Below are 26,973 nucleotides of genomic sequence, written 5' to 3' on the forward strand. Positions count from 1 at the left end.
TCGGTCAATTTGGTCAATTTCCCGTCGAAAATAACATTTTAACCTAAACATTAAAAGAAAGAAAGAAAACAAAAAATACGAAAGAGAAGGAAGCATCAAATCGAGTTGGGCGTTTGACCTCGACTGTTACAGAAAACAGACCGAAGCGACGAAGACGAAAACGAAGACGAAGATTCATATATCTGAAATCCGCAGCGCCTTGGCGCCAATTCTTTCATTCTTCACTCATATCAGCAGTGACCTTTCTCAATTCTACACTTTCCGAACCAGCCGGCCATGTATCACGCAAACGATATGCAGGCATCTCTCTCTCTCCCTCTCTCCTACTATGTCTGTTTGGTTGCTGTGAAAATGTGGCGCAATTTTCCTTCCTAGGCTTATGTACTCGTAGAAGTAGAATTTGCAGCTGACTTGTTGAATTTCCCCCCTTCCCCTGCCTTTTTTGGGAACTTAGTAGCGCAGTGAGGGGCTGTTGTTGTATCCCTTAGTTTATGATGATTTATGAAGAAATTGGAGCTCGAGAGCTCGTGTTCTTTGATTGTTTGTGATTTTCCTGAATTCCTCCTCGGCGTTGGCCTCTAATTCTACTCTCTCTGGCAGCTGGCTATCCGGATACCGACATCGCCCGCCGCCCAAGATTCTACACAATATATGCAAGTCGATCAGGGCGACAAGTCTTTAGTTGTAAGGAACGATATGCAAAATGGGGGTTTCCCACATGCAGAATACATCATCAACTACTCCAAGGTATTATCATACTCTTTTGGGGGATCTTTCTCTCCCTAAATATGTTGCTTTTCAGATTACGGTTATATGGAATACATGATGCAGAAACGTGGGGGCATTTTTAGACTCTTAGTTGACTATGGTTTGCTTGAATTGGCGAGTGAATTACGAGTCTCATGGAGGATGACTTGATTCTTGCAGAAGCTTGAAGAGGATCTACAGACGTTCGGAATGAAAATAAAACAGCATGAGGACAACATTAAATTTCTCAAGACTCAAAAAAACAAATTTGACGAATCCATCCTTGATTTGCAAGGTATTTTATTTATAACTGCTGGGAAGTGCATTTGTCCTAAAATTGAGAGACATGGGCAATATGAAGTGCTTGCGGTCGTTTGTCATTTACCATCAAGGTCATTGGTCTTGCAAAGCATTGCATTAAAATGCATCTACTAATTTTGGTGATATTATAATATATGTGGTTTGTGGGTCTATATAATATTAGCCAAAATATTCTACACATTCAAATTCCATGCATGGTGTGATTCTTACATGATAGGTTCTTAGAAATGCAGTGTAGACTTTTTCTTTCCTCGCACTATTTGTGTTAGGACTTATATGTATTCCCTTTTCTTTCATTTTTTTTATCCAATTAGAATGTTATTTCAGTTGTCCTAGGCAAGTATCATTCTTCTGGCACAACACCTGTGGCTGAAAACGAGGTTCATTCCCATCCTCAGAGTGATGAGGAAACGATGGAACAAATTATGCGACAGGAAAACTCTGCTGCTGGCATTTTGTGTAAATTGAGCACACACCATGCTATTCAGGCTTACAACCTCATGTTCACCAAGGATGTGTTGGGCATTGTTGCTCGACTTGGAAAAGTAGATGATGATAATCTTAGCAGGTCTATCTTACTTCTAATTTAATTTAATTTAATTCTATCCTCAGTAATCTTATTTGGGAATTCGGGGGCATAGGGGAGGGGGTTGGAATTGGATAACATCATATTTGTACATGATAATGAGCTTAACTTTCCAAATGGAAACCATGGCCACATGTTTATGTGTGTCTGCCTAGTGCATGTGTTGTGTGTCTTGATGGTTTCATCTTCAGGGAAAGTTCAGGTACTGTAAAACAACTTTTGGGAGGTCCAAATGGATCAGATGTTTTTTAAATTGTTGTTGGTCGTGTAAATCAGAACATAGCTTTATAGCTTGAGTGGATAAAGATACCAATTACCATCTCTAAGGTTGATGGTTCGATACCCATCCTACAATTGCTAAAATAAAAAAAAATTGTTGATGGTCGTTAAAATGTTTGAAGAGTAGATTGATTTTCGTTGAATTTCTTGTGAAGATAAAAATGGTGAGGATTATTATATCATTTTGTTTCTATATGATATAGGGAGCTTCTGAAATGCACTAATTATCTGAAATCAGAAGTTGAGGATTGGATTACCTTCTGTTCCTTCTGTTATGAATTGCTTGCTATTATGAGATACACTCATATTAAATCATCAAACAAAGAATATAAATAGTTTTGCACTCAATTTTATGTGATTTTTTAAATTTTCGTTTGCAGACTACTCTCTGAGTACTTGGGAATGCAAACTATGCTGACAGTTGTCTGTAGAACGTATGATGGAGTTAAGGCGCTAGAAACATATGACAGGGAAGGTTGCATAAACAAAAGCTCTGGCCTTCATGGTCTTGGTGCTTCAATTGGGAGGATCTTGGATGGCCGGTTTATCGTAATTTGTCTAGAACATTTGAGGCATTAGTCTTACATGCTGTCTATGTTTGAAATTCTGGAGTTTAAGTTTGTAAACATTCTTCAGAGATTTTTATTTATATATATTGTTTTAACTGTGAGAATTCTAAAAGTACTTATTTTTCGCAGACCATATGCTGGTGGTTTTATTGCTAATGATCCACAAAGGAGGCTTGACCTTCTAAAGCCAAGGTTACCCAATGGGGAGTGCCCACCTGGCTTTCTTGGCTTTGCTGTTAATATGATCAATATAGATAGCACGCACTTGTTTTGTCTCACAGCCAATGGATATGGTCTCAGGGAGACCCTGTTCTATTCCCTATTTTCTCGTCTTCAAGTATATAAAACAAGAGCAGACATGCTGCAAGCTCTCCCTTGCATAAGTGATGGTGCACTTTCTTTGGATGGAGGAATAATTAAGGCTACTGGTGTTTTTTGCTTAGGCAATCAGTATGAAGCTCTCTTTCAAAATCGTATTCAAGTTTGCTTGAATCATTTAGTCTATTTTTTATATGTTAATTGCCTTTTGTCAGTTGATCTAATTGAATGCCCTATATATTGGTTGGACCATGGACCGAATCCCATTCTCGAATTATATAAAATATCTTTAATATTTTTGCGCTACTCTAATGTTTAAGATTCCAGCTTCCAAGTGACAATTCCTTCTTTAATGATATTGGTAAAAAGTAGGATGAAGTGTTATCTATCATTTTCTGAAAATCCCCCGAAACTGCATAATAGTGCTAATAGTGCTAGGCTTGGCCTTAAATGACACATGAAAGTAAGAACTTATTTTTTCGGAGGATTTTGTTGATTGTGAATTTATTTTCATTGTTCAATGAAAAGTTGTATTTCCTTTTGTACTAATCACTGATTTGACGTGTCTGATGTCAGGGAAGATGTTCAGTTGAGATTCCCAAAGGCCTCGGTGAAATCAAGCCTACCTGAAAACTACATTGAATCTGAGAGGCAGATCAAAGAGCTCAAGTGGAAAAAGGAAAAGGTGATTGAAGATATAAAGAGGGAACAAGCATTACTGGACAATTCTAAGCTCAGTTTTGATAGGAAAAAGGCAGAGTTTCTAAAGTTCCTGGCTGAAAGCTCATCATATGCAGCTCAGGTGAGATCTAAGATTTAAAAAAAGAATTATGATAATTGGTTTATGGAAGGAACTTACGTGCCTCTAATTCAGAGATTAGACTGAAGACTTAAATGTTCTTAAAGCACAATATTTCAAGCCAAATGGATTTAATTTATCTCTCCTTTGAGATTTTGACTCTCCTTATCTGTATTTCTCCCTTTTTCATATTCTCTCTCCCTGTTGAGTAGGGATCGCAGTTTTACCAAATGGTTAACTGAATCATTGATCTCCTATCATTTATGTTCATTTTTCTTTTGATAAGAAATGGACGATTTCATTCATAAAAAGGGGCCAGTGGAAGGGGAACCCCTTGCCCAATAAGAATTAAGAGGTTACAAAAGCACCCTCAATCAAGGTTGGTAAGGGACATTCAAAATTGCAAAAGAGATTGTGAAGAGCACTCCAATCAAAGACCATAAATTGTGCAATATCCCAGCTCTATAGATTTTTGTTTGTCAGTGAAACGCTATGATTCCTTTCAATGCAAATGGACCATTTAAGAGCTCTAGTAGCATATCTCCGAAGCACTCTAGCTCTATTGTTCTACCACCGTAAAAGAATCTCCACTAGCCAATCTGCAGCATCTCTTGGAAAACAGAAGGGGACCCCAGATTTAGTGAGGAGGAAACAAGAAGGAAATGTTAATGGCTCTTGGGTTTGCATTTTTTGAGGGCCTTTGTTATTTCTTTTGTTCTTTTTTGGCGGCCTTGGTTTTCAGCAGATTTGCTAGTTTTATTTGAGCTTTGAATTTTCCTTGTTTGTTCTTTTCGCTCCTCCTCAGAGCTTGTTTCCTTTTGATATGTCTTGTTTCTTGTTCTAAAAAAAAGGGAAAAAAGAAACACCACCTCCTCATTGCAAACAAAGTCATTCAATAAACAAATGGTTCATCTTTTTATATGAAATGGAAAATTTAGGAGATAGAGATAACTGAGGATTTCTTTTTTATATTCTCCATTATTGCCTTGCGATTTTAGGCCCTCTTAAGATAATGACCATGTGAAGAATTTAATTTTCTTTGGCACCTTACCACCCCACATTAACTTTCTAAGGGAATAATTCGTTAAACCTTGGCTGTCAGATTAGAATTTGCAGCAGGCCCCTTGTCTGAGTAGGTTTTTTAGTAGTTTTGGAGGGCGTTGGAGCGACCTCTCGCTCGAGTCTTCATGAATTTCTCTTCCAGAGTTTTATCCTTTGGGAAGTGATTTAGGAGCCGGTCTTGCATTTAGACGGATATGGTTTTACCTTCAGCGGCTCTTCAGTTTTGCGGTTTTTCTTCTGGGATGATTTGGCTTGTTTGTTTCTACCGTCGATGTTTTGTTCTTCAATATTTTATTTTTGCGATTGTAATTTTTGGGGACTTCTGCTTTATTGGTTTGGTTGTTTGTTCTTATAACTCCTTTTGGGAGCTCGCATCCTTAAACTTTTTTCTGTCATTGTTTTAATGAATTGTAACCTTTGTTTCAATGATACAATTCTGAATGATATTGTGATGGTGAAATGGCAGCAACAACTCTCAGCCAAGCCGGAGAGGTTGACACCACGGTGAAATTTGCCGCAGAGAACCAAGTCTTCCACTGAACAACCTTAGAGGAACAGTGAGAGCAGTCAGCTACAATATTTACATACTGTGAAAATGCATAAGCTTCTTATTGCATTTGGGAGGTAAGGTAATTTTATCTCATGGCGAAACTGAAGAATTTCAAGGAAATGGAATAGGCTGTGGCATGATCTCTTGTTCCTCACTAGAATAGGCATTTTTTAATGCTTTCTGTCCAGATTTATTGAAACTAATGTTATTAACAGAGGAGATAATGGTTCTCTTGCCTTGAAGTATTTTAGATGATTTGTGGTGGTCTGTATTGGTCACCTTTATCCTCAGTAAAAAAGGGCCCCTATTAGTATCTCTAAATGTAAGAGTTGTTTTGGTTAAATTATACGTTTCTGAACTTTGAACTTTTGAAGATTGTGTGTAAAGAGTTTCGAAACGTTAAAAGTATCTAATAAAGAATTATTCGACGATTTTTAAAGTTTAGGGACTTATTAAATACAATTTGAAAATTCAAGAACTAAAAGTTGTACGACAGTGTGAGAAGTCTTTCGTTTAAACCTTTAGGTAAGCTTAATACGAAAATTCTTGATGTCTTATGAGTTTGGGCCTTGGGGCGAATGTAAGTGCTTTCATTAAAAAAAAAAAGTTCTTTTTTTTATTAAAATGTCTTTGGATAACTATCTTTGTCTGAGAAGAATTGAAGTTGTTGAGTATAGTTTATTTGATAGATTCTAATGCTTAGAACTAAATCTTTATTGAAGTATTTATTGATTGATTAGTTTGTCTTAATTTTTTTTTAAATGATTGAGGTTGTTTTTCTTTTCCATCATTTCAAACTTATGCTCATAAAGTTAAAAAATATTGTAAATGTCATTATATTGTCAAGCTGACCTGGCCTTGCATATACCATCTCATTGACAAAACATTTGCTGTGGGACCTCATTTTGTCCCATTCAAAATCTACCCTTTTAATTTTTTTTTTCCCAACCCTTCAGAAAAAGAGAGAATAAAAAATAACTTGATGACAATGAATCTATAAAAACATACTTCCATCCCAAATCAAGTGTTACCCTCATATTTCGATTTTCACCTCAAAATAAATATTCAATTCAGTAATTTATCATTGTCAATTTAAGACGATCTATATCATGATAACATGATGGATAGGTCTTGAGCGGATATCTATTCAATCCTCTTATTTTGATACCATCAATGCAATAGTTTGAACTCAAAAAAGAAAAATCAAGTACTCTATCATTACTTAAGATTTCTAAATAAATGATATTAAAAATTCCAAAAAAATGAAGAAGTTTACAAATTGTGAAGTTTTTGTTCTTCACCCATGGAAATGTGTATTGTATAGATTTGATGAGAATATGAAACATATAATTGTAATAAATTATAAAGGAATGTACAAGTTTTAATCCATGTGGCACAGCTTTGTTGGGCTGTGAAGATGTGTTGGATTGTATAATTTCATATTCCTAGTGAGTTATCAAATTTATATCATAGGTCTTTGTTGTCACATTATCCATCTGCTTCACTTATTATCATACTTCAATATATACCCACATTGAATAATTTCTCTCTTCTCCGAATATTGAGGTTTTTCAATGAGAGCGAAAAAAGTGGGAGGGGGTGGCTAGTGGCCGACTCCCCTCCTCTCCTTTTTCTCCCCGTGAATCAGTCCTCTGGCTAACCTTCTTCCAGAGGGTGTTCCTCTTTGTTTTGTTACAGTTTTTTCGTGGTCTCTTTCAAGTGGTAAGTAGCATGGATCGAGATATTATAGGGACCTCTCTTACTGTTGTAAAGGCGACTTTCAAAGAGGATCTTTCTTTCTCGCTAGTTTCTATGATGGGGGACGGTGCCCAAGTGTTGGGGATCTCCCCGTTGGATGCTGATAATGTTGTTGCGGCTGACAAAATCAAAGCTGACGTTGTTATGTATGGTCCATGGTTTCGTCACTGGGACATTTTGAAGAATTACCAAGCACAAAATTGGAGAGGGCTCTTGCCTATGATCTCTTGGGACGACTCCTCATCTTCATTGCATTCTTAGGAAAACTTCCATAGTTCAGAGGTGGGCAACAATGGAGGTGTGGCAGCGGTCGGCTCAAACACCATTATTGGAATCTGTGGAAGCTATCAGTGTTACTTGTATTGAGATCCGTGACTAGTATGATTTGAGGAATTTACCTAATATTTCCTTACCTATCATGGTGGAGAATAAGACAACTTTGTAGGCAATTATTTCCCTTCAAATCCTAAATAGGAGTATGTTGTGAATTTGGAGAAAGTGTTCAGTGTGCTAAAATCTGTTCATATTTCTAGTTTTTGAACAGGAAATCTGTTTTATTGGCCAAATGTAATGATCGTTTTTCCGTCCCTTGGAATAGTTGTGTTGGCACCATCTTTTGATGTAACCCTCAGTGGTCCTTTTTTTTTAATGTAATGTTTTTTTTGATAAAAACAAATACATACCCACATGCAAAATCGAATTACTCATGGTTTCAAAAGAGAAAAAAAAAATCACCCATATATTAAACAATTGATAAAAGAAATAATAAAAGAAAAATTTATATGTAAAAAATTTATAAATTATCAATAAATAAAATTATGCAAATTTGAATAGTATATCTATTTTAGCCATTATAACTAAATTCACAATAATCTAATATTAATTTACCAACCTTTTTAGATATGTAATGCAGGTAATTTAGCCCATGGTTTTAAATATTAATGTTGATATCTCCCTTTTATGAAAATATTGATGTTGATAAATATTTCTGAGAGAATGATAAAATAAAAAAATATATAAATTAAAAAAGATATTTTATCTTTTAAAATAAATTTTATAAATTATTATTATAAATATTAGGCATATATTAGCAATATTTTGGTACATTTTCTTTTTACGATATTACGGAAAAGAGAGAAGAAAGGCCACCAAAGACCACTTAATTATCTTCAAGAAAAAATGAAAAAGACAAATATCACCCTTTCAAAATAAATTTCAAATTATTATTATAAATACTATATCTATTTTTTTTATTGAAATGCTATATATATTTTGTTAGTACATTTTTTTTAACAATATTATACACGTGTCATTTAACTTCTCATGTCGATGACGTGGAATGTATGTACATATAAAATCATATGAAATACGCATCTTGTTTGTATATAATATTTTTTTTGACCCAAGAGAGAGAAGAAAGTTCTCCAATGACCCCTTAATTATCTTCAAGAAAAAATAAAGAAAGGACAAATTAAAACTTCTCATGAAATTGCTATTTATATAAAATGGAAGAAAGCAAAAGATTTAAAAGGAAAAAAAAAAAAGGAAAAACAATCACTCTTTCTTGTTACTCTAGTTCTCTCCTCCTTCCCTAGTGTCGTTTCTTTTCCTTTGAAGCAAAACTTGTTGGAAATTTCGCCTCTTTTTGTATTCTGTATGACCTGAGAGAGGAAACACAGAGACAGAAATTTTCTATATCTTGTGATTAAGATGGATAATCAGATAATGGGTAATCAGAAAGAGACTTAAAAGAGAGGTTAGTGGAGGATTTATGAGCTTATTTTTCATTTACCAATCGCCATGGCCATGATGATCCTTAATTCTTGCTTCTCTGCAGCAACCCACAACCACAAACCCCTCTTTCCCACGAATCAATTTTGGGATTCCAATTGACCATTTTCTTCACTTTCTGTTTCTCTTTTCTCTGAATTTCTCTCTGTTCTCAAAGTCGTGTGCGTCATTTTCACTTACGCTGTGCGTTTACTAGTTCCTGTGGATTTGTGTGCTTTTTCTTCTTCTTTCGTGTAATACTTTGAAGCTTTTCACTGATTACAATCATGGGTATCTTGTTGTTCCACGAATCGTAGGTTCTCAATTCGGCTTAGTCAAACGTATATCCCCAAAGCAAAATATCTCAGTTTCCGATCTCTTTTCCCTGAATCTAGTTCCGATTCTTGAGTCTGGAATCTTAATTCTCATCTCAGGTCTGTCTGATCATTTTCGATTTGCTTCTCAGGTCTGCTGATCGATTGGTTCGAATCGAGGCCTTGATGAAAAAGTGATGTTGGGTTTCTGATTTTTGTCATTCATTCCAAAGATTCTTATTCGTCGTGGATTTTGTTCCCACTGAAAAAAGTGTTGGGTGAAACTTTCACCGCATGTGATTGGATCCAGTGGATGATCTCTTAACCCATTTTTGACTCTTGAAGCTTCTTAAAATGTAATAATTTGATCGTTAAAGCCATTCATTTTGTTTTTCTTTTACCTTACTTTGGCTGTTGAGGAAGTCAGAAGTTTAGGGACTACAAATCTTTAACTTTCCATTTGTTTTAATTTTGTCATAGGTTGTGGAGAATCATGTTCCATCTAAAACCGAATTTTGGAAAGGTATCTTATTGAAATTTCTGTAAATTTTTGGTTTGCACTATCATGTGATTTTTGCCCCATTAGTTGGTAACTAACATGAGTAACAACTAAAAGTTTATCCATTTTGAACTTTACTTGATTCCTTCTGCTGCTTTTAGTTTTAAAAGTTCTGCTTTGAAGCTAAGTATCAAGATAATCTTTAGCTCTACGAAATCACAGTTTAAAATGACTAGGTAGTTTTGTATCTGATATTGGGCAAACTGTGTTTTAATCCTCTTTAGGGTCCTTATATTTGATTTCGAATCTGAAGATTCATTTCAGCCTTCTTCTTTTGCTTCCCTGTATCAATCAGGCATTCTTTCAATCTTTCTCTCTCCCCCATTTGCTTCTCTCATTCTTCTGATTGATGTATGGATCCTTTCATATCATTTGAATACAAAATAAAAAAGAATGTGTTTCTTTCTTTTCATTATATATCATTTTCACTGACCAAATATAGTCAAAAGCAAAACATATTTACTTACGTCAGTTCAACTGGCATTTTATTAGATTATTTGTTTCTTCTTTCTTTCTTTCTTTCTTTTGGTAAGGTTCAGTTTGGTTGTAATCCAGTATGTTCGGTGTAACACAATCAGTTGACGAGGACAGGAAGCAAAAGAATCTGAAACGTTCAAGGCCACTTCCGTACAACATGACTGTCACTGACTCGAGTGTTGCACAGAGTTTGGATGATTCTTTCCTTTTCCCAGTTGAAGAGATTGTACAATATCCACTACCAGGATATGTTGCGCCCACTTCGATAACTTTCAGTCCAGATGATAGTTCAGTCACTTACTTGTTTAGTCCCGATTGTTCCTTGAATAAGAAGGTTTTTGCTTTCGATATCAAAACTTCCATACAGGAGTTGATTTTCAGTCCTCCTGATGGTGGGCTGGATGAGTGTAACATTTCACCAGAAGAAAAATTGAGGAGAGAAAGATTGAGGGAACGTGGTTTGGGAGTAACACGGTATGAATGGGTCAAATCAAGCACCAAAAGGAAAGCAATTATGGTGCCTTTGCCTGCTGGGGTTAGCTCTTTTATCTCTGACTTTTCATGTCAGTTTTCTACTAATATTTCGTATCAAGATGCCCTTCTAGTTCTTGTTCTAGGGATATATTGAAACATAATGATAATGAACCATTCATTCTTTAATACTTACAAGCACCACAACTTGGTATGTTTAAATATCCATGTACTTGACATTCCTTTCGTAGTGCAGATTTATATTCAAGATTTTCTTGGCTCAACACCAGAGCTTAAGCTTTCAAGTAAACCCTCTTCACCAATCATGGACCCACATCTTTCACCAGATGGGTCCATGCTTGCTTTCGTGAGAGACGGAGAGCTTCATGTCATGAATCTATCAAACACTGAAGTGAGACAGTTGACTGTTGGTGCTAACCAAAACATTGTGGTAAATATGTCATTCTCCATGAACTCTAATTTTCTTTTGAAGCCTATTCCGTCATCTTTCTGCTTTTGTCTGGCTAATTATCGTAGTAAATCGGACGTGAGTTGATGTTTATGATGTAGAATCCTAGAGCTTGGTTATATTTTCATATTCTTTACCACCCTTCATCTGTGCTTTCTTATTGATAGCTTCATTTTTAGTTCTTACTATTTAGTAATTAGCAATATAAATTTTTCCTGTTACCATTGTCTTGATGTCTTTGATTCTTCCTGTCAAAAGTTGTAAGAATTTGCTTTTAGATAGATATTAAATTATTATAAGAGGAAAAGGAATCTGGTTATGTTTCATTTGGCATCTTGGTTGAAGAAGTTTATCATTTAACTGCAATTTTTATCTAGATTGGTATGAGATGGTATTAATTATTATATAAAGTTTTGGCCCATCTGATGACCATTTTGTTTTTTTGTTATCTATTTTTAAAAATTAAGCTTATTAACACTACTTCCTCCCTAGAGGCTAGAATTTGACACTTGCGTTTTTTTCCAAACTGCAGCATGGCATTGCAGAATATATAGCTGAGGTGAGGACACCGACATCTGTTTTTCACACGGCTTCTTCGAATTATTCCTGCTTGGGAGCCAAAGGAAGTGAATTTTTCAATATCGAAAGAGAGTAGAAATAATCAGCAAGCTTCAATGATGCCTTATCTTGTTTTTCCGATATTGCATTTAGATGTATCTCACATTTTTATGAATGTTTGCTTTTTCAGGAGGAAATGGATCGGAAAAATGGGTACTGGTGGTCACTAGACAGCAAATTTATTGCATTTACACAAGTCGATACCTCAAAGATTCCTCTTTTTAGAATCATGCATCAAGGAAAAAGCTCGGTTGGTCATCCGGATGCACAAGAAGACCATGCTTATTCATTTGCAGGAACTTCCAATGCTGTTGTTCGTCTTGGCGTGGTATCCGTTGCTGGAGGCTCGATTACTTGGATGGATCTTCTTTGTGGAGAGATGGAGGAGGAGGAATATCTGGCCCGAGTCAGTTGGATGCATGAAAACATTCTCATCGCTCAGATTCTAAATAGGTTACATACCAAGCTGAAAATTGTCAAGTTTGATATCAAGACAGGCCAGAGAAAAGTTTTGCTGGTAGAAGAACAAGATTCATGGGTTAACTTACATGATTGTTTCACACCATTAGACAAAAGTATCAGTAAATATTCTGGGGGATTTATATGGGCTAGTGAAAAAACTGGATTTAGACATCTTTATCTGCATGATGGTCATGGAACATGCCTGGGGCAGATTACTGAAGGCGACTGGATGGTCGAACAAATTGCTGGTGTAAACGAGGCAACCGGGCTTGTTTATTTTACCGGAACTCTTGACGGGCCTCTTGAGTCTCACCTTTACTGTACCAAACTAGTTGCTGCTGGGAACACACCCTTGGAGCCACCAGTAAGAATGACTCATGGCAAAGGGAAACATGTGGTTGTACTTGATCATCGTATGGGAAGTTTTATTGACATTCACGATTCCCTTGATTCTCCTCCAAGGGTGTTGCTCTGCTCCTTGAAAGATGGAAGTGTCATTTTGCCACTTTACGAGCAAACATTTACAATTCCAAGTATTGAAAGCCTTCATCTTGAGCCTCCAAAGATTGTCGAGGTGCAGGCCAGTGATGGGACATTGCTATATGGAGCTTTATATAAGCCTAATGAGACGATATTCGGACTGCCACCATACAAAACTATGATCATCGTGTATGGTGGTCCGAGTGTACAGCTAGTCTGTGATTCATGGATAAACACAGTCGACATGAGAGCTCAATATCTGCGTAGTAGAGGAATCTTAGTGTGGAAGGTTGGTGCTTATTCATTTATTTTCTTTGCCTGATTTTTCTTTCTATCAAAGCCGAACGATTCCGATGTGTTGGATGCCATGCAAAAATTGTAAATCTCGGTCTTATTGATCTTTAATGCCCTGACCATGTTCATACCGGATTCTAGATTAGGACTTCATGTACGTGTAGACGAATAACATTAGGACTGCAGCTTCAACTCTTGCTCGAGTTAGTTTGTCTGTGTTTGTGTTGTTCAAAAACTGTTGATCATTAGTTTTTATTCTTTGAACATTCAGTAAGAGAGTCTAATATGTGTTCATACTATAGATTTTGATCCAAATATGCTGTGAATTTCTTGTCTGATGCCATTTTGAATGGTTTGCTGGTTGCAGTTAGACAACAGAGGATCTGCTCGACGTGGACTGAAGTTTGAAGCTTCTCTAAAATATAACGTCGGCCGTATTGACGCAGACGATCAATTGATTGGAGCGAAATGGCTCATCAGACAAGGTTTAGCAAGGGCTGGGGAGATTGGTTTATATGGATGGAGCTATGGTGGCTACCTCTCTGCAATATGCTTGGCGCGGTTTCCAGATGTCTTTCGATGTGCTATATCTGGTGCCCCTGTTACATCCTGGGATGGGTACGATACATTCTACACAGAAAAGTACTTGGGATTACCGTCTGGGAATCGAGAAGTTTACGAGCGCGGGTCAGTGATGCATCATATAGACAAGATGGCCGGGAGGCTGTTGCTTGTGCATGGAATGATTGATGAGAATGTGCACTTCAGGCACACTGCAAGGCTTGTGAATTCGCTCATATCGGCTGGAAAGACGTACGAGCTACTGATATTTCCAGACGAACGGCACATGCCTCGACAACACCGAGATCGGATCTACATGGAAGAAAGAATCTGGGAATTCATTCAGAGGAACTTGTGAGAGGTAATCTTCTCTCTGTTCATAATCTTTGTTGGTTGCTATTTATTAGTGCTTTTGAAATAAATGATGCTTAATCCTCTGAACCCCCATAGTTTTTGTTTGTTTGTTTGTTTTTTTTTTCTATGTGAAATATTATATGATAGTTTAGTTTCTTTCTTGGATTTGTACAGAATGGAAATCACCCCTCTTGATCTGATTTGTCCCTTTTTTTAATTTTATTTTCAAATTTTGTCCTTAGTTCTTAAACTTTAAAATCTTCAATTTTGTCTAACTCTTATTTAGTTTGAGCTAATTAGTGGAATGTTGATGTGATAAGTTAATGGACATGTCGCATCATGATAATAATTAAACAGAAACATAAGTTTAATAACATAATTTTTGTTAAGTTCAATATCTAAATAACATATATAATATTCAAATTATGAAGACTGAAGCCTATTGCTCTTATTTATTTTAAGAAAAATTGCATGAAGCACCCATAAACTCTAACACTTGCATCCCTATGAATAAGAACTTTTCATGGATTTGAAAATTGGTCATCTCCCAAAGTTATGAAATAGTTAGCATTAGTTGCAACAAATTTGCACAAACTACCTCCGAATTAAGATTATTACAATCAAACTATAGAATTGTTACAATTTAATTTAAAAACTATAATATTAATCATAAAAATGTCATTTTAAATCCAATAACCTCAATATTAAACTATAATACCAAGCAAGTTATAATTTCATCAAGCAAAGATGTGTGTTTGAGGTAGGGTTATAAGTGGGTCAGATTATATTGAATCTTTGCCAAAATCATCTATTCAAGAAAACAAAAATATTTATGGCAAAATAGATTTTCTAATAACCGAATGGTCCAACCATAGATTTTTGGTTGGGCACTTGATTTGGTTTTTAAAAAAGCGATTTTCACAATAATTTATTTATTTTTATTATTTTTTCTTTTTTAGTTTAGGATAGGATTTGAACTCACGACTTCTTTTATAATGTCACTAACAACAAGGTTTTTGGTCTTAGTACAACTACAACATATAGGGATGGGCACTAACGACAAGTTTAATGTCCATGACTTCGGAAGTTTGAGGGCTAGTTGGTCAAATTGAAGATTTGAGACTTGATTGTAGCAGATTCTTAGGGAGCTTTTGCAGATTCCCCACCGCCTTTTTTTTTTTTTTTAAATATATTATATATATATTTGGCATTATCCTTTGTACTTTCACTAAATTAATGATATAGTTCCTAAACTTTAGTCTGTAATGATTTAATCTTTGTATTTTCAAATTGATAACAATTTAGTTCTTAAACTTTAGTATGTAGTAATTTAATTCCTATAATTTACAATTTGTAACAATTTAGTTCTTATCGTAAAAAATCTTATCGAAAGTGTCAAGTTTTTATTATATAATGATTAGTCATTATATTTTATAAACACATTTGGTCTCTCGTTGATTTTTGGAGGTATATGCTCAATTTGGTCTCTCGTTGATTTATCATTCTACATATGTAATAAACTTAACAAAAAAATTTCATGATAGGGGCTAAGTCATTACAAACTTTAATTGAGCTAAATTGTTACACACCAAAGTTGAGAGACTAATTGAATTGTTACTAATTTGAAAGTATATGGACTAAGTCATTAGAAACTAAAATTTAGGGACTAAATCACTACTTTAACGAAAATATATGAACTAAATATGTTTTTAATTTTTTTTCCATCAGTCTCTTATAGTCTAATGGAAAAAGAAATGAAAATTGCTATAAGAAAAGGAGATGGAGAATTTTATTTTTGATCCAACATGATCTTTTCTCATTTCTACTAATAGGTTACAAAAACACAAACCAAAACAAAACACATCTACGAGGCAACATGTCAACTATAGATCATAAAGAGAACATGGGTGAAAAAGAAGAAAAGATATTTTTGCAAAAGAAAAATTAGAAACAAAAAATGCATTCTCCATTTATATTGATAGATAAAAACATCGTATATAAAAAGTTGACACATCGAAAGCAAATAGAGAGCGTATCCTCAATCCATCCTCAATCCTAATTAATGGATTAGTCTTTTCATCTCTAATGACAAGGTGATTAAAAATGAAAAGGGAATAAAGTAAATCATTATTAGCTATACCGTGAAAGTATCACTAATACTATCACGAAAGAGTCGTTCTAAATCAAGTTTTTTGAATCTTACGCAAGCTAATGCTTTTTTCCATAGCTACTTCTTTTTTATTTATATTCTTTGTATCTATATCAGCCTATGAAAAATGTCCATGTTGCTTGTAGATAGGCAAAAAATGATAGAAGTATGAGAAGATGAAAAACATAATTTTCATCCTAACACTATGGAAAAATAAATTACAAAAATCACTCTTAAATAATAAATGCATCCTCGATCCAAAACCGTGCTATCGTTACGAAGCATGGCGATCGATTTTTTAAAACATTAATTTATTTTAGAAAAGAAAAAAGAAAAAAGAAAAATAAATGATGGAAGGGAAGATGTGGGTTAGGGGTTGTGACGAAGACATTGAAATTATTCATTATTGGGTCCTTTAGCCCTGCCGACGGTAATGAAGAAATTGAAAGGGTTTTTTTTTTTTTAAAAAAAAGTTTTTATATCATTATTATCATTATAATAATTTCATAAGTGATATTCCATTTGCAATTTTGCACTTATCACTATCAACCAAAAACAATTAAAAATAAATAAAAAGAAAAAAAAAAAACCCCACTTGTGTACCCACCAACCCAACACTAACACCAATGGATAAGCTCAATTTCCAACATATGAAATGACACTATTATCCTCTCTCACAAAACTAATCATCAATACAATCCTTCATCTTTTCAATTTCCAACATATTAAATGAGTCTTTTTCGGTTTAAATCTCATTTTGATAATTAACGTGTAGTTGATGTTTGTTTAACAATTATCACAGCTTTATTTTCTTTTCAAGTTTAGGTTTTAAAATAGAATAATTTTGAAAGTTTAGAAACTAATACGAGAGTGGAACAAAATTTGAATCAAAACAAGCATTTCTTAGCGGTAATTGACATATATCTCCAACAAAGATGCTGTAAGTTCAATATCCTCATCCTCCACATGTTGTACTCAAACAAACAAACAAAGTTTGAGTTGATTTAAGATATTTGTTCAAATTTCGAATTCATGAATTCCCGCTCACTCAATTTGTCAAATATATATAATTCGTCCCATCAACAACATCTTACATCCTCACGTATGAGTATAATATTGGATTAACAATAAAGCATCAGTTGAACTTGTTGTTGACCAATCAGATCTAGCCGACATATAGACTATGAATTTACTTTACAAATGATGAATCAACTTAAAAATATTAATTATACAACGTGAACTTTATAGAATTGACAATTCAAATAAGATGACGACAAATATGAAAAGTAACATAATAGCACACGCTAATTTGTGATGATCAGTATATATATCTATCGATGCTATATTTATCATAATCTAAAAAGTAGAAACATTTAAAAGGACATATATAATTAGATTAAAAAGAAAAAACCAATTATTATCTTTTCAAAATATATAATGTTGGTACAAATACAATCACAATATAAAAATATAATATATATGATCCCTCCCTTAAACACCCTAATTCTGGGGCCCACATTTTTATCTTTATTTTGATCAAAGGAATGAGGTTGTACACGTGTCATCATCATCCACGTCCTAAAAATAAAAACAATTTTGTAATTATTTAAATACACTCACCAGTCACTCCCAAGTAAAATTATTTTTTTTTTTTGTTTTTAGCTAGCAGATAAGCCGGCGGAGAATGACACGCCGGTGGACGGCAGCCAAGCGGAGCCGTATATAAACTGCCCAACCGTGAACTTGCCCGCTTCAACGGTGGACGTTATGACCCGATAACCCGGCCACTTGACCCGTTGCCCGACCGCTGCACCAGGTCCAGAATTCATGTACTCACCGTAGTATAAAGTATCGAGCGCGAAGGAGCCCTGCCACTCGAGCCAGCCCCGCGGGTGGATGTGGTCACCCATGGATGATACCATGTAGACTACCCTAGAGTATAATTTCCACGGCCTCCCCAAGAACGTCGGATAACTACCTTTGGAACCTTCCAGATCAGATGCTGCAAGAATCTTGCAGGCGTGGATGGAGATACCGGTGTTTTGGTTCGGGTCCTTCCGATCTTGGGCGGTTATAGTGTTCTTCTGGCCGGGCATCGGCTTTCGAGCGTAGATGTTGCAGCTTTGGAACACCACTACGGCGTTTCCGAAGATGAAATCTACAGTACCATATATGTCACACTCGCGGTAAAATTGTCGATTGGAGTGTACATAGAGAGTGTCCTGGTACCCAATGATGTTACACCGAAACACGACCGCGTGGTCCGCACTCACACGCAGCGCCACCGCTTGGTGCCTTCCCGGCCCTGCTGTGTTCTCGAATGTCATGTCACGAAGAATGATCCCCGTCCCAGAAGCCGCTGCTCGCATCAACATTTAAATAATAAATTTACCACTACACTAGCTAATTATACTGAAAAACAAAACAACGTTGGTTGTTGCTTTTTTTAATCATTTTATTAAATCTTATAATCTCATCAAAATCTCTCAAACACTCTCTGAGTTGTTTTTTTTATTAGTTGGACGATTTTCCCATTTTTTCTCCCTCCCTAAAACTATGAACAATAAATTGCAGAAAGCCTCCCTCTAAAATTAGAATATAGTAAATTCGATAAACTTGAGTTGCATAAAGTTTAAAAACAAAATGGAGATAAAAAAATTGAAAAAAAATGTGGTTACACTCCTCTTCTTCAAGTTGAGAAGAAAATGAAGAAGATAGAGAAAAAGAAGGGAATGAGAAGTTGTACAAAGAGAGAGAAATGGGAGAAAGGTTGTCCAACCAATCTAAAAAATGAATTCAAGGGGAAGATTTCAGAAGATTTTGATGAGATTATAATTATCAAGATTTAATAAAATAATTATTAAAAAAAAACAACAACCAACACTTGTCTTGTTTTTGTAAGGCCACTGAGGGAGCATCACAGGAGCCAAATTTTTTCTTTATTTAAATATTTCAAAATTCAGAGACGAGTATTTTAACTAATAATCTCTGATGGGACCACAATAGATTCCAATGAGAGAAAAGGAAAATATATATCAATGTAAGCATGATGCAAGAATATTGAATACTATGTATTATCAAAATCACCATGAATGATTGTGAGATTCCATGCTTTTATTTTTGTCACACATCAAAATCCTTCCTACTTCATCCATCTTTATTTAATTCCTCCCCCTTTCTAAAAATTTCTAGTCTTATGATAATAATAATTATTTACTGGGACCTATTTCTAAATCTTCCCTATAATATTATTTATAATAAAGTTATACAAAATTATTACTCGTAATAGCAACCAACTAATATATAAAACTTGCTTAATTATTATATGGTACCATCTATCACGTATTTTTCAAAGATGATAAATTTTTATAATGTTATTAGAGTACGGAAGCGTAAGTAAGTCATATAATTAAAAGTATAAAATTTAATTAGTGAGACCACTTTACTAGTAAATGCACCACATAATCTAATTTTTGAATTATGATGGTGGGCATATTTTTTCCCCCTACAAAAATAATGATGCATTGATATATGGCAGTTGGCAAACACAGCTGGAATCTACTCTTTCTCATATGATTATTTGGATAAATCCCACAATTATTTTTGTAGCCCAATAAATGCTACAAAAGTAGCTTAATTTGTCACCATCTTCCCTATATATATATATTTTTTCTTTTTCTTTTTAATCTCTAATTATTATGTTTTTTCTCTGCCATAAAAAATATGCATCTAAAAAGGATAAATTAATATATACAAAGTCATTGTCATTGCTTCTAAAATTTATAATAATAACTTTAAAAATATATATTTTTTAATACTTACTATTAAAATTCTCTCACTCAAAATCTATAAAAATCAACCTCTACGTGACTCTAATACCAACACGTACATTAGCGAACATATAGAAACTCAAATTATTTATTTGTTAGATAACAGATGATAAAATGACATACAAAAACTTTGAAATATGACTAAAATATATAAGCTAAAAATTATATGTAAAAGTGGTGGGCAATGGCATGGCCACATTTGGTTTTATGACCAAGTCAGTCCTAGATATCCGGTGTCAGAAGGAGAGGGTTTTTTCCTGGACACGTCATCTTTTATTTATTTATGTCCAAAAATTGAAAGAAAAAAAGAGTTGGGAATAAAAAAGAAAAAAAAAAAGGAAAAAGAGAGGGAGAGTATATACCAAAGGTGGCGGTGCGAAAAGTGGTAACTTTGTCAAAAACACTTTTTCCACCTGAAATGACGGTTATGCCCTTCCCATCTCCCACGAACATCAAGTTTGTTTTCTTCCTTCCCACCTTCAAATTCTCCTCTACGTACCTGCCAAATTACGTTAATCTCCCTCCTTGATCCCATCCCAATTTCAATTATTATCAAATGCAAAATATTTCTCCTAAAATGTCGCCCCGTAACACTTGTGATTGATCGATAAACGATTTATATGTTAATATGAGTATAACTCAATTAAACTTAAAGAAAAAAAGAACGATCTTGTATTTAGTACGAACTTCACATCTATTTTTAAAATCTCATACGAATAAGAAATTGGACTAATTTTAATTATCATATATTAAATTGAATGTATTTAGTAGGAGAGCAACAAAACTGAAAATGACCTTAAATTAATATATGAAGTGACATTATTATATAGTTTTGGTTATTAAATAATTATTATGAAAAATGGACGACTATGGTACCGCACAAATTAACAGCTTTGCATGATTACGACACTGAAGTCAATGAATAAAACATCATAAAAAAGTTGTTTAAAAGAAACTTTAATTGGACTTGAGAAGATTAATTATGGCCTAATCACAACCATTTTCTTTCTTAATTTCCCAAGCAAAAAAAAAGTTGAATTAATTGATTAATAATCATTAAAGTGTTGAATAAAAACTCAAAACGACCCACTCTAATTTTTAAACATTTAAAAGAAATTACTTTAGCTCCATTACTAGTTAAGAATAACTTTCCCTCAATGCTGCTACTAAATATTTGACGGTTCAAAATAACGAATCGTCACATATTCCATGGTAAGAAAGAAATTACTTATTAAGCAGCTAAGCATTTTCTTCTATTTTTAAAAATACTATTTAATTAAAAATTTTGAATATTAAAAAGGTAAAGTGAATTACTTTCCAGCCTTGACGTAGATGACCGTACGGCGGCCACTGGACGACGGAGCCGCCGCGATGGCCTCCGCGACGGTCTTGTACTTCCCGGTGCCGTCCTTGGCGACGACGATATCGGCTTGGATCGCCGAAATCGGAGAACCCAGAAGTTGCCTATCCTTCCGGCTGACCCATTCCGGAAACTCCTCTCCGCCATTCTCCTGCGGCCACTCCGCCTCCATCAGCCGCCGCCTGTTCTGTACGGGCACACCGGAGAACTCACCCGTCCCGCCGCCGAACCCGGAAAATATGGCCAACGAGTTACTAATCAGCTGCGACAAGTCGGCCAGCTTGGCAGTCATCTGATCCTTGACCTGGCCGGCGCTGACGTCAGCAAGGCCCTCGGTACACGTGTCGTGATAAGTCAAGGCGGCGCTGAGCCAAGTGAGGACGTCGTGATTGGAGGCGGCGGTGGAGAAGAGAGAGCGGGAGAAGGCGTCGACGGCGTCGTCGAGAAGCTCGATGCAGTCGGCGAAGGCGGAGAGGAGGAGGGGGTCGGAGATTTGGGAGACGGGAATTTGTGAGGAGGAGTAGAGGGCCTTTGTGAGACGCTGCAGAGTCACATTCAGGGAGATGTGAACCAGGTCGTGGACGTCGGCGGCGAGCGCGCCGGGGAACTCCACCAGCGACGACACGCACACGGCCGGGTACAGGGTGCGACTGCACGCCCGGGAGATGGCCTGGCTCGGCTTGTGAGCCAGCCCGAGGCCGCTCTCACCGCCGCGGCCAATGTGAGAGCGGACAAAGACGACGGCAGAGATGGCAGAGGCCATGATGAGGAGGATGGAGAGCAAGGAGAGAAGAACAACTCTTGTTCTTGTCCGCCGGTTGGGGGAGGAAATGGATGAATTGGAATTGGATAGTTCGAAGTTGGCCGGCGTGTCGCCGGAGCTGGTGGAGTGGAGCTTGCCGTAGTTCATGATGATCGAGAATTAAATGAGTGATATGGAATTGCATGGCCGGAATTATATATATATATATATATATAAGAAAAATATTTTAGATTCACTCAAGTCGAAAATGCTAGCTCCTTACAATTTTGTATTGTCTTAATTTTACAGAGAGAAAAATAATTTTACATTAAGAGAGAAAAATGTAAAAGTATAATTTTTTTTAAAAAAATAATGAGTTATTAAATTTTTTACGTGAAGTTTAGATTGAGGGAAAGCACAGTAACATTTATTTTGCGTACTCATTCCATTAAATATTTGATAATTAGAAGGGAGAAATAAAAAAAAATATATATAATTGTTTTTAAATTTATTACATATTAAATTTTGAATGATCCAGAAGATAGAGATAATTGTGATCACTTTAAGTATTTTTATTAAGTGTTCAATGTTGACAACTAAAGAAAGGTAAAAATATAGATTTTTCTTTTTAAATAGCTAGTGAGGTGGTAATTTTTTAATGGTGGTCAAAATAACGTCAAAAGAGTCAAGTATTTTTTTAAAAAAATAATAAACTCAAATTTTCAATAATAATTTTCACCGGTACTGAGTTTTTTTATATATAAATTAGGAAGAGAGAAAGAATGTGTTCAAATCACTCATCAATCCAAAAATTTAATTTAATTAAACTCTGATACTATATTAAATTATCGAACGATCCAAAAAATAATTCAATAATTGTAATAAATTTAATCATTTATAGATATATTAACACACGGAGACGAAAGGGGTTGGTTGGGGGTCGATGTCAAGAGAGTTAGCTGGAAACGACTTGGAGAGTATCTCTTCTATTCTTCTCTTTTTTCTTTTTCTGTTGTTTGTGTGCAATATTTGCTTCCTTCTTCCACTATTATTATGTTTTGTTTTGTACTGTGGGGTTCCTTTTTTTCTTCTTCCAAATTCTTTCATTTCCCTTCTCAATCTTTCTACTCAATAAAACCTTTTATTTTCTGTCAATATGTGTAGGGGTTGGGATGCTTTCCCTACCTCCCAACCCTCCATCAATTATTTAAATATATCTCCTCCTCGTTCTCTCCTACATTATGACTCGACTCGGTAAAATTACAAATTTAGTTCTTCAAATTTTAAAATTAAAACGAGCATATCACAACAATAATTCTCCAACCAAAATATCCTAGGTTCGATCTCCAACTCTTACATGTTGTACTAACAAAAAAACTATATTTAATAATAAATATTTATACTAGCTTTTAAAGTTATGACACTTTTAATATCTACATATATTTTTTAAACAATTTAATATCTATATATAAAGTGTTTAATAGTTCTATTTACTTAAAAAGGTGTTTCGATTATGTTAAAAAAAGATGTTTGGATCTATTAGACATAAAATTGAAAGTTCGAAAACTTATTGATACTTTTTAAATTTTTAGTAACTCATTGATTTAAAAGTTTAAAAATCTATCTAGGAAAAAGGGAAGATCCATGAGATTTATAAGTATAAGACAATTATCTTTTTGGGTGAAATTAAAAGCAAAATCATGATAACTTATGTCAAAGTGAACAATTTCATACAAATTATCATCGTGGAAATGTGCACTATTGATTCCTAATAAAAACAAACTTTGAATTGATTGCTAAAGCGAGCTTAGCTCAGCAATTGACATGTACCTCACACCAAGAAGTTGTGAGTTCGAATCCCCTATTCAACGTGTTGTACTAAAAAACCTTGAATTGATTAATTTTGGAGCCTTTTAACTATGAAATAAATTTTATTCAAAACTCAAGAGATTAAGAGCATATATATGCGCTATCAAAAAAAAAAAAAAAGCATATATATACACTTTTTATTAGTTTAACATATATTTTGAATTTAAGGTTTTGGCGATATTATAATGTTTTTGTTCTTATACTCCATTTTATTATTACTATCATGCAATAGTTGAATTTACATATAAATGTGTAATGATTTTAGCATTGGATGACGTTTACAAATCTCATTTTTTTTTTATAATGTTGTTGTATCAAACGTGGATATATAGATTGGGCTATAAAGGGTTCGTTGATAACGTTTCATTTCTTCATTTCTTGTTTCTAATTTTCTTAAGAAATATAAGTATTTTATAACTAATTAATTATGTTTTCTTGTTTTTCCTTTTTTTTTTCGGAACACCCTCAAAACTGTATGGAAGTTTTAGAATTAACTAAAACAAGTTTAATTTTTTCTTTTTCGTTCTCATTTCCAATTCGTTCCAAAACATAAATAAAAAGTGTTTTATCATAGTTAAATTCATGGATGTTGGAACCACACAATTCATTTTTCTTTACTAGAAGTTAAGAAACATCAATAAAAAACATTGACGTTACCAAACAGGCTCAAAATATCTATACTATAATTATATGTTTCATTCATATGACTTGATTACACATAAACTTTCTATAAATATCAAAGACTTAAATAGAAACTTTATAAAATGATGTTCAATGGTGCAAAAATCTTTTTTTTTTTTTTAATGATACGGAATCAGACGATTGATTAACATTTTTCACTACAACGCGAATGACCCAGACTTGAGAGATATCAAATATTTTCGTATTATGCCTCATCCATAAGTTTGTATTGAGACCTCTAAATCGATATGATCAAGAGACTCCAAAGACGTTGCCAACAAAACAATCCCTTAGGTCTAAATGTTGCAAAAGTTGACCTATGACGCGACTAAAAAGGAGTTGTTCCATGTCTTCAGTTTTAATTAGTGACTTAATTGTGAAATAGACTAATTTGATCACTCCTATTCCAAAAGATTTTGGTTTCATATAATTGTCATTTATATGCATTGCAACCCATGTGCTACATCACCATCATGTTTTATTGTGTACTTTAAATTATATATATATCCTATATTATATGATGAATGTAGAAGATTATATCCCCCTCCTTCCATTTAATATTTTTTAAAGTCCAATTGATTGATATATATATATATTGTAAATATCAATATTATGAAAACATTTGTTGTTTAATAAAGTGTGAAACAAGGCATAAGATCTCATAAATTCATTCCATGTAAATAAAATGAATAATTTTATATCTTATTTTGGGATATTTATATTAGCCCCCAAACATTCAAACATTATGTTTTAGTTTTCAAAATTTGTACCAATGTTTTAAGTGCTTGAGGGTAATTAATTTTTAATAAATTATTTAACAAAAATACTGATTTAAAAAATATTTTATTTATATATTTACTTGATAGCGGAATGTTTACGCGTAAAAAACTATTTGATGTCATTATTAAAGAGGTCAATTTATAAGTTTTGTGTAGCAATAACAACTTTTTTAGTGAGGACCTACCTTAAGTTAGGCGGGAGAACTCCTCACTTTAATTAGGTTCGGAGGCGCAAGATTTTCACTCTCAATTTAAATTTCCATGATGAAAACGCGGAGTACATATATTATCTACACCGACTTCGTCTTTGAACCAAAAATCTTTTAGTTACTTATAATAGGTTAATTATCTTGTATATCTACATTAACGCAACAAAAAAGAATATAGGCCAATAGTAACATATAAATATTTTTTTAGAAATAAGTTTCTCTAAAATTTTAAAGTTCAAATGTAAAAAGTAAAATATATAGAATTTTATGTATGGAAAACTCAATTTTCAAAATATTGAGAATTAAGGTTAAAACGAAAATTAAAATTACTGTGATATCAAAGTTAGAAAAGATGACATTCCTACCCTACCCCACTTTTATATATATAATTTCTAATAAAACATTAGGATTAACCTAAGTTTAAATAATTAAATGAAAAGGGTTTAGAGGACTAATTGAGTCCCCCATTTGGTATAGTTTTGAATTTGAAAAATGGGTATTTTTTAAGCAAAAGAAAAAAAAAGCTTTAGATAATTAACATTAACCTTCCAAAGGTAGTTTGGTAGGGAATGTCACTTCCAATATTTCAAATTCAAGTGGAGCCCATTCTTTTTTGCCCTTTTTTTTTTCTTTTAACCATATTTATGGTTAATTCACCTAAATAAAAAACTAACCGATTATGATATTTTTAAGTATGAATAAGAACGATTAATACTAATCCTTTTGCAAAAAAAAAAAAAAAAAGGATAATACCAAATGGAATCATTTTGAATATAATTCCAAAATAGTTTTAAGTGTGTTAATACCTTTTCCCATTACTTTTTTGATCCCTCTTTCCAAATTTATTGTTTTTCTTAGCAAAGCCAACCCTATAAATCAAATTATTCGTTTTTTCCCATCAATTAGACATTAGGTGGATCAAATAAAAACAAAATTTTGCCACATCAGAAGGAAAAAAAATTGTAAATTTTATAAAGCAAATACAAAATATACTTTTGTTTACTTTTCTCTAACTCATTTGTAGAGTAATTTTTAATGAGTAAAGTATGTTCTTTTTGTATCCCAAGTACTCCGAGTATCTCTACAATGGTATGATATTGTCTGCACGGCTTTGTTTTTGCTTCCATCCAAAAGGTCTCATACCAATGGAGAGATAATTGTCTTCACTTCCCTAGCCAATGTGGGACTTTGTTTGCATTCCTTACAAACCCAACAGAATGAACTCGCATTAAGAAGCATTTTCCTGCCATTCTAATGCCTCGTATATGGTGTTAGTGGATTTTAAGTAGGTGGCATTCTTCAGATCACTATGCTACACTTATGTCGGGTAGCAGGTCATGGCAATTTAATCAGCATATCTCATCTCATTCTTGATTTGTCTGAGTTGAGGCCTTGACACGTATTTTTAGACGAGTGATCCACATGATAGACTCGGATTCCAAATTTATGTTTCAGTTCCTATTAGTGAGGCTTTTTCTTTTTCAATAATTCAGTCTCCATTACATAAGACTTGGCCGACCATAAATTTATGTAGCA

The 26,973-nt window shown here is 34.1% G+C and overlaps 3 protein-coding genes across 14 annotated transcripts; 2 read left to right on the plus strand and 1 right to left on the minus strand.

Moving 5' to 3' along the window:
- Positions 1-76: 76 nt before the first annotated feature.
- LOC111024618 (protein DEFECTIVE IN MERISTEM SILENCING 3) lies at positions 77-5,574 on the plus strand. Of its 2 annotated transcripts, XM_022302345.2 has the most exons (8): positions 77-300; positions 601-747; positions 928-1,042; positions 1,396-1,636; positions 2,314-2,505; positions 2,632-2,952; positions 3,397-3,622; positions 5,148-5,574. In XM_022302345.2, exons 1-8 carry the CDS (start codon positions 277-279, stop codon positions 5,187-5,189), a joined length of 1,308 nt encoding a protein of 435 aa, XP_022158037.1. In that variant the 5' UTR covers positions 77-276; the 3' UTR covers positions 5,190-5,574. The 2 variants fall into 2 exon arrangements, with proteins under 2 accessions (XP_022158037.1, XP_022158038.1); XM_022302346.2 differs by lacking the exon at positions 77-300 and having other exon boundaries at positions 607-747; positions 1,383-1,636.
- Positions 5,575-8,531: 2,957 nt separating this feature from the next.
- Positions 8,532-14,995, plus strand: LOC111024609 (prolyl oligopeptidase family protein). Of its 11 annotated transcripts, none has more exons than XM_022302317.2 (9): positions 8,533-8,745; positions 9,226-9,429; positions 9,554-9,596; positions 10,188-10,644; positions 10,837-11,031; positions 11,582-11,608; positions 11,798-12,898; positions 13,271-13,825; positions 14,845-14,995. In XM_022302317.2, the coding sequence occupies exons 4-8, from the start codon at positions 10,189-10,191 to the stop codon at positions 13,820-13,822; spliced, it is 2,331 nt and encodes a 776-aa protein (XP_022158009.1). In that variant the 5' UTR covers positions 8,533-8,745; positions 9,226-9,429; positions 9,554-9,596; position 10,188; the 3' UTR covers positions 13,823-13,825; positions 14,845-14,995. The 11 variants fall into 11 exon arrangements, with proteins under 11 accessions (XP_022158015.1, XP_022158017.1, XP_022158009.1 ...); XM_022302315.2 differs by lacking the exon at positions 8,533-8,745 and adding an exon at positions 8,777-9,100; XM_022302323.2 differs by lacking the exon at positions 9,226-9,429 and having other exon boundaries at positions 8,532-8,745; positions 10,166-10,644.
- A 2,363-nt stretch (positions 14,996-17,358) lies between these two features.
- On the minus strand, positions 17,359-22,111 carry LOC111024627 (putative pectinesterase/pectinesterase inhibitor 61). The gene is made up of 3 exons (XM_022302357.2): positions 21,112-22,111; positions 20,160-20,296; positions 17,359-18,326 (listed from the first exon to the last, which is right to left on the minus strand). Exons 1-3 carry the CDS (start codon positions 22,065-22,067, stop codon positions 17,626-17,628), a joined length of 1,794 nt encoding a protein of 597 aa, XP_022158049.1. The 5' UTR covers positions 22,068-22,111; the 3' UTR covers positions 17,359-17,625.
- Between the last annotated feature and the right edge of the window lie 4,862 nt (positions 22,112-26,973).

This window comes from Momordica charantia (assembly GCF_013281855.1).
Source record: "Momordica charantia cultivar OHB3-1 chromosome 6 unlocalized genomic scaffold, Mcharantia_2.0 BLBB01000006.1, whole genome shotgun sequence".
Lineage (NCBI taxonomy): Eukaryota > Viridiplantae > Streptophyta > Magnoliopsida > Cucurbitales > Cucurbitaceae > Momordica > Momordica charantia.

What these genes read in the sequence shown, in the direction of transcription:
- LOC111024618 (XM_022302345.2), top strand. Translation starts at nt 277, where the DNA reads ATGTATCACGCAAACGATATGCAG. An exon ending in GATGATGATAATCTTAGCAG is followed by an intron (nt 1,637 to 2,313) that starts GTCTATCTTACT and finishes TTTCGTTTGCAG; the next exon opens with ACTACTCTCTGAGTACTTGG. An exon ending in GCTCATCATATGCAGCTCAG is followed by an intron (nt 3,623 to 5,147) that starts GTGAGATCTAAG and finishes GTGAAATGGCAG; the next exon opens with CAACAACTCTCAGCCAAGCC.
- LOC111024609 (XM_022302323.2), top strand. Translation starts at nt 10,189, where the DNA reads ATGTTCGGTGTAACACAATCAGTTGACGAGGACAGGAAGCAAAAGAAT. An exon ending in TGGTGCCTTTGCCTGCTGGG is followed by an intron (nt 10,645 to 10,836) that starts GTTAGCTCTTTT and finishes TTCGTAGTGCAG; the next exon opens with ATTTATATTCAAGATTTTCT. An exon ending in GAGGAATCTTAGTGTGGAAG is followed by an intron (nt 12,899 to 13,270) that starts GTTGGTGCTTAT and finishes TGCTGGTTGCAG; the next exon opens with TTAGACAACAGAGGATCTGC.
- LOC111024627 (XM_022302357.2), bottom strand. Translation starts at nt 22,067, where the DNA reads ATGAACTACGGCAAGCTCCACTCCACCAGCTCCGGCGACACGCCGGCC. An exon ending in ATCTACGTCAAGGCTGGAAA is followed by an intron (nt 20,297 to 21,111) that starts GTAATTCACTTT and finishes GTAATTTGGCAG; the next exon opens with GTACGTAGAGGAGAATTTGA. An exon ending in TTTTCGCACCGCCACCTTTG is followed by an intron (nt 18,327 to 20,159) that starts GTATATACTCTC and finishes TGATGCGAGCAG; the next exon opens with CGGCTTCTGGGACGGGGATC.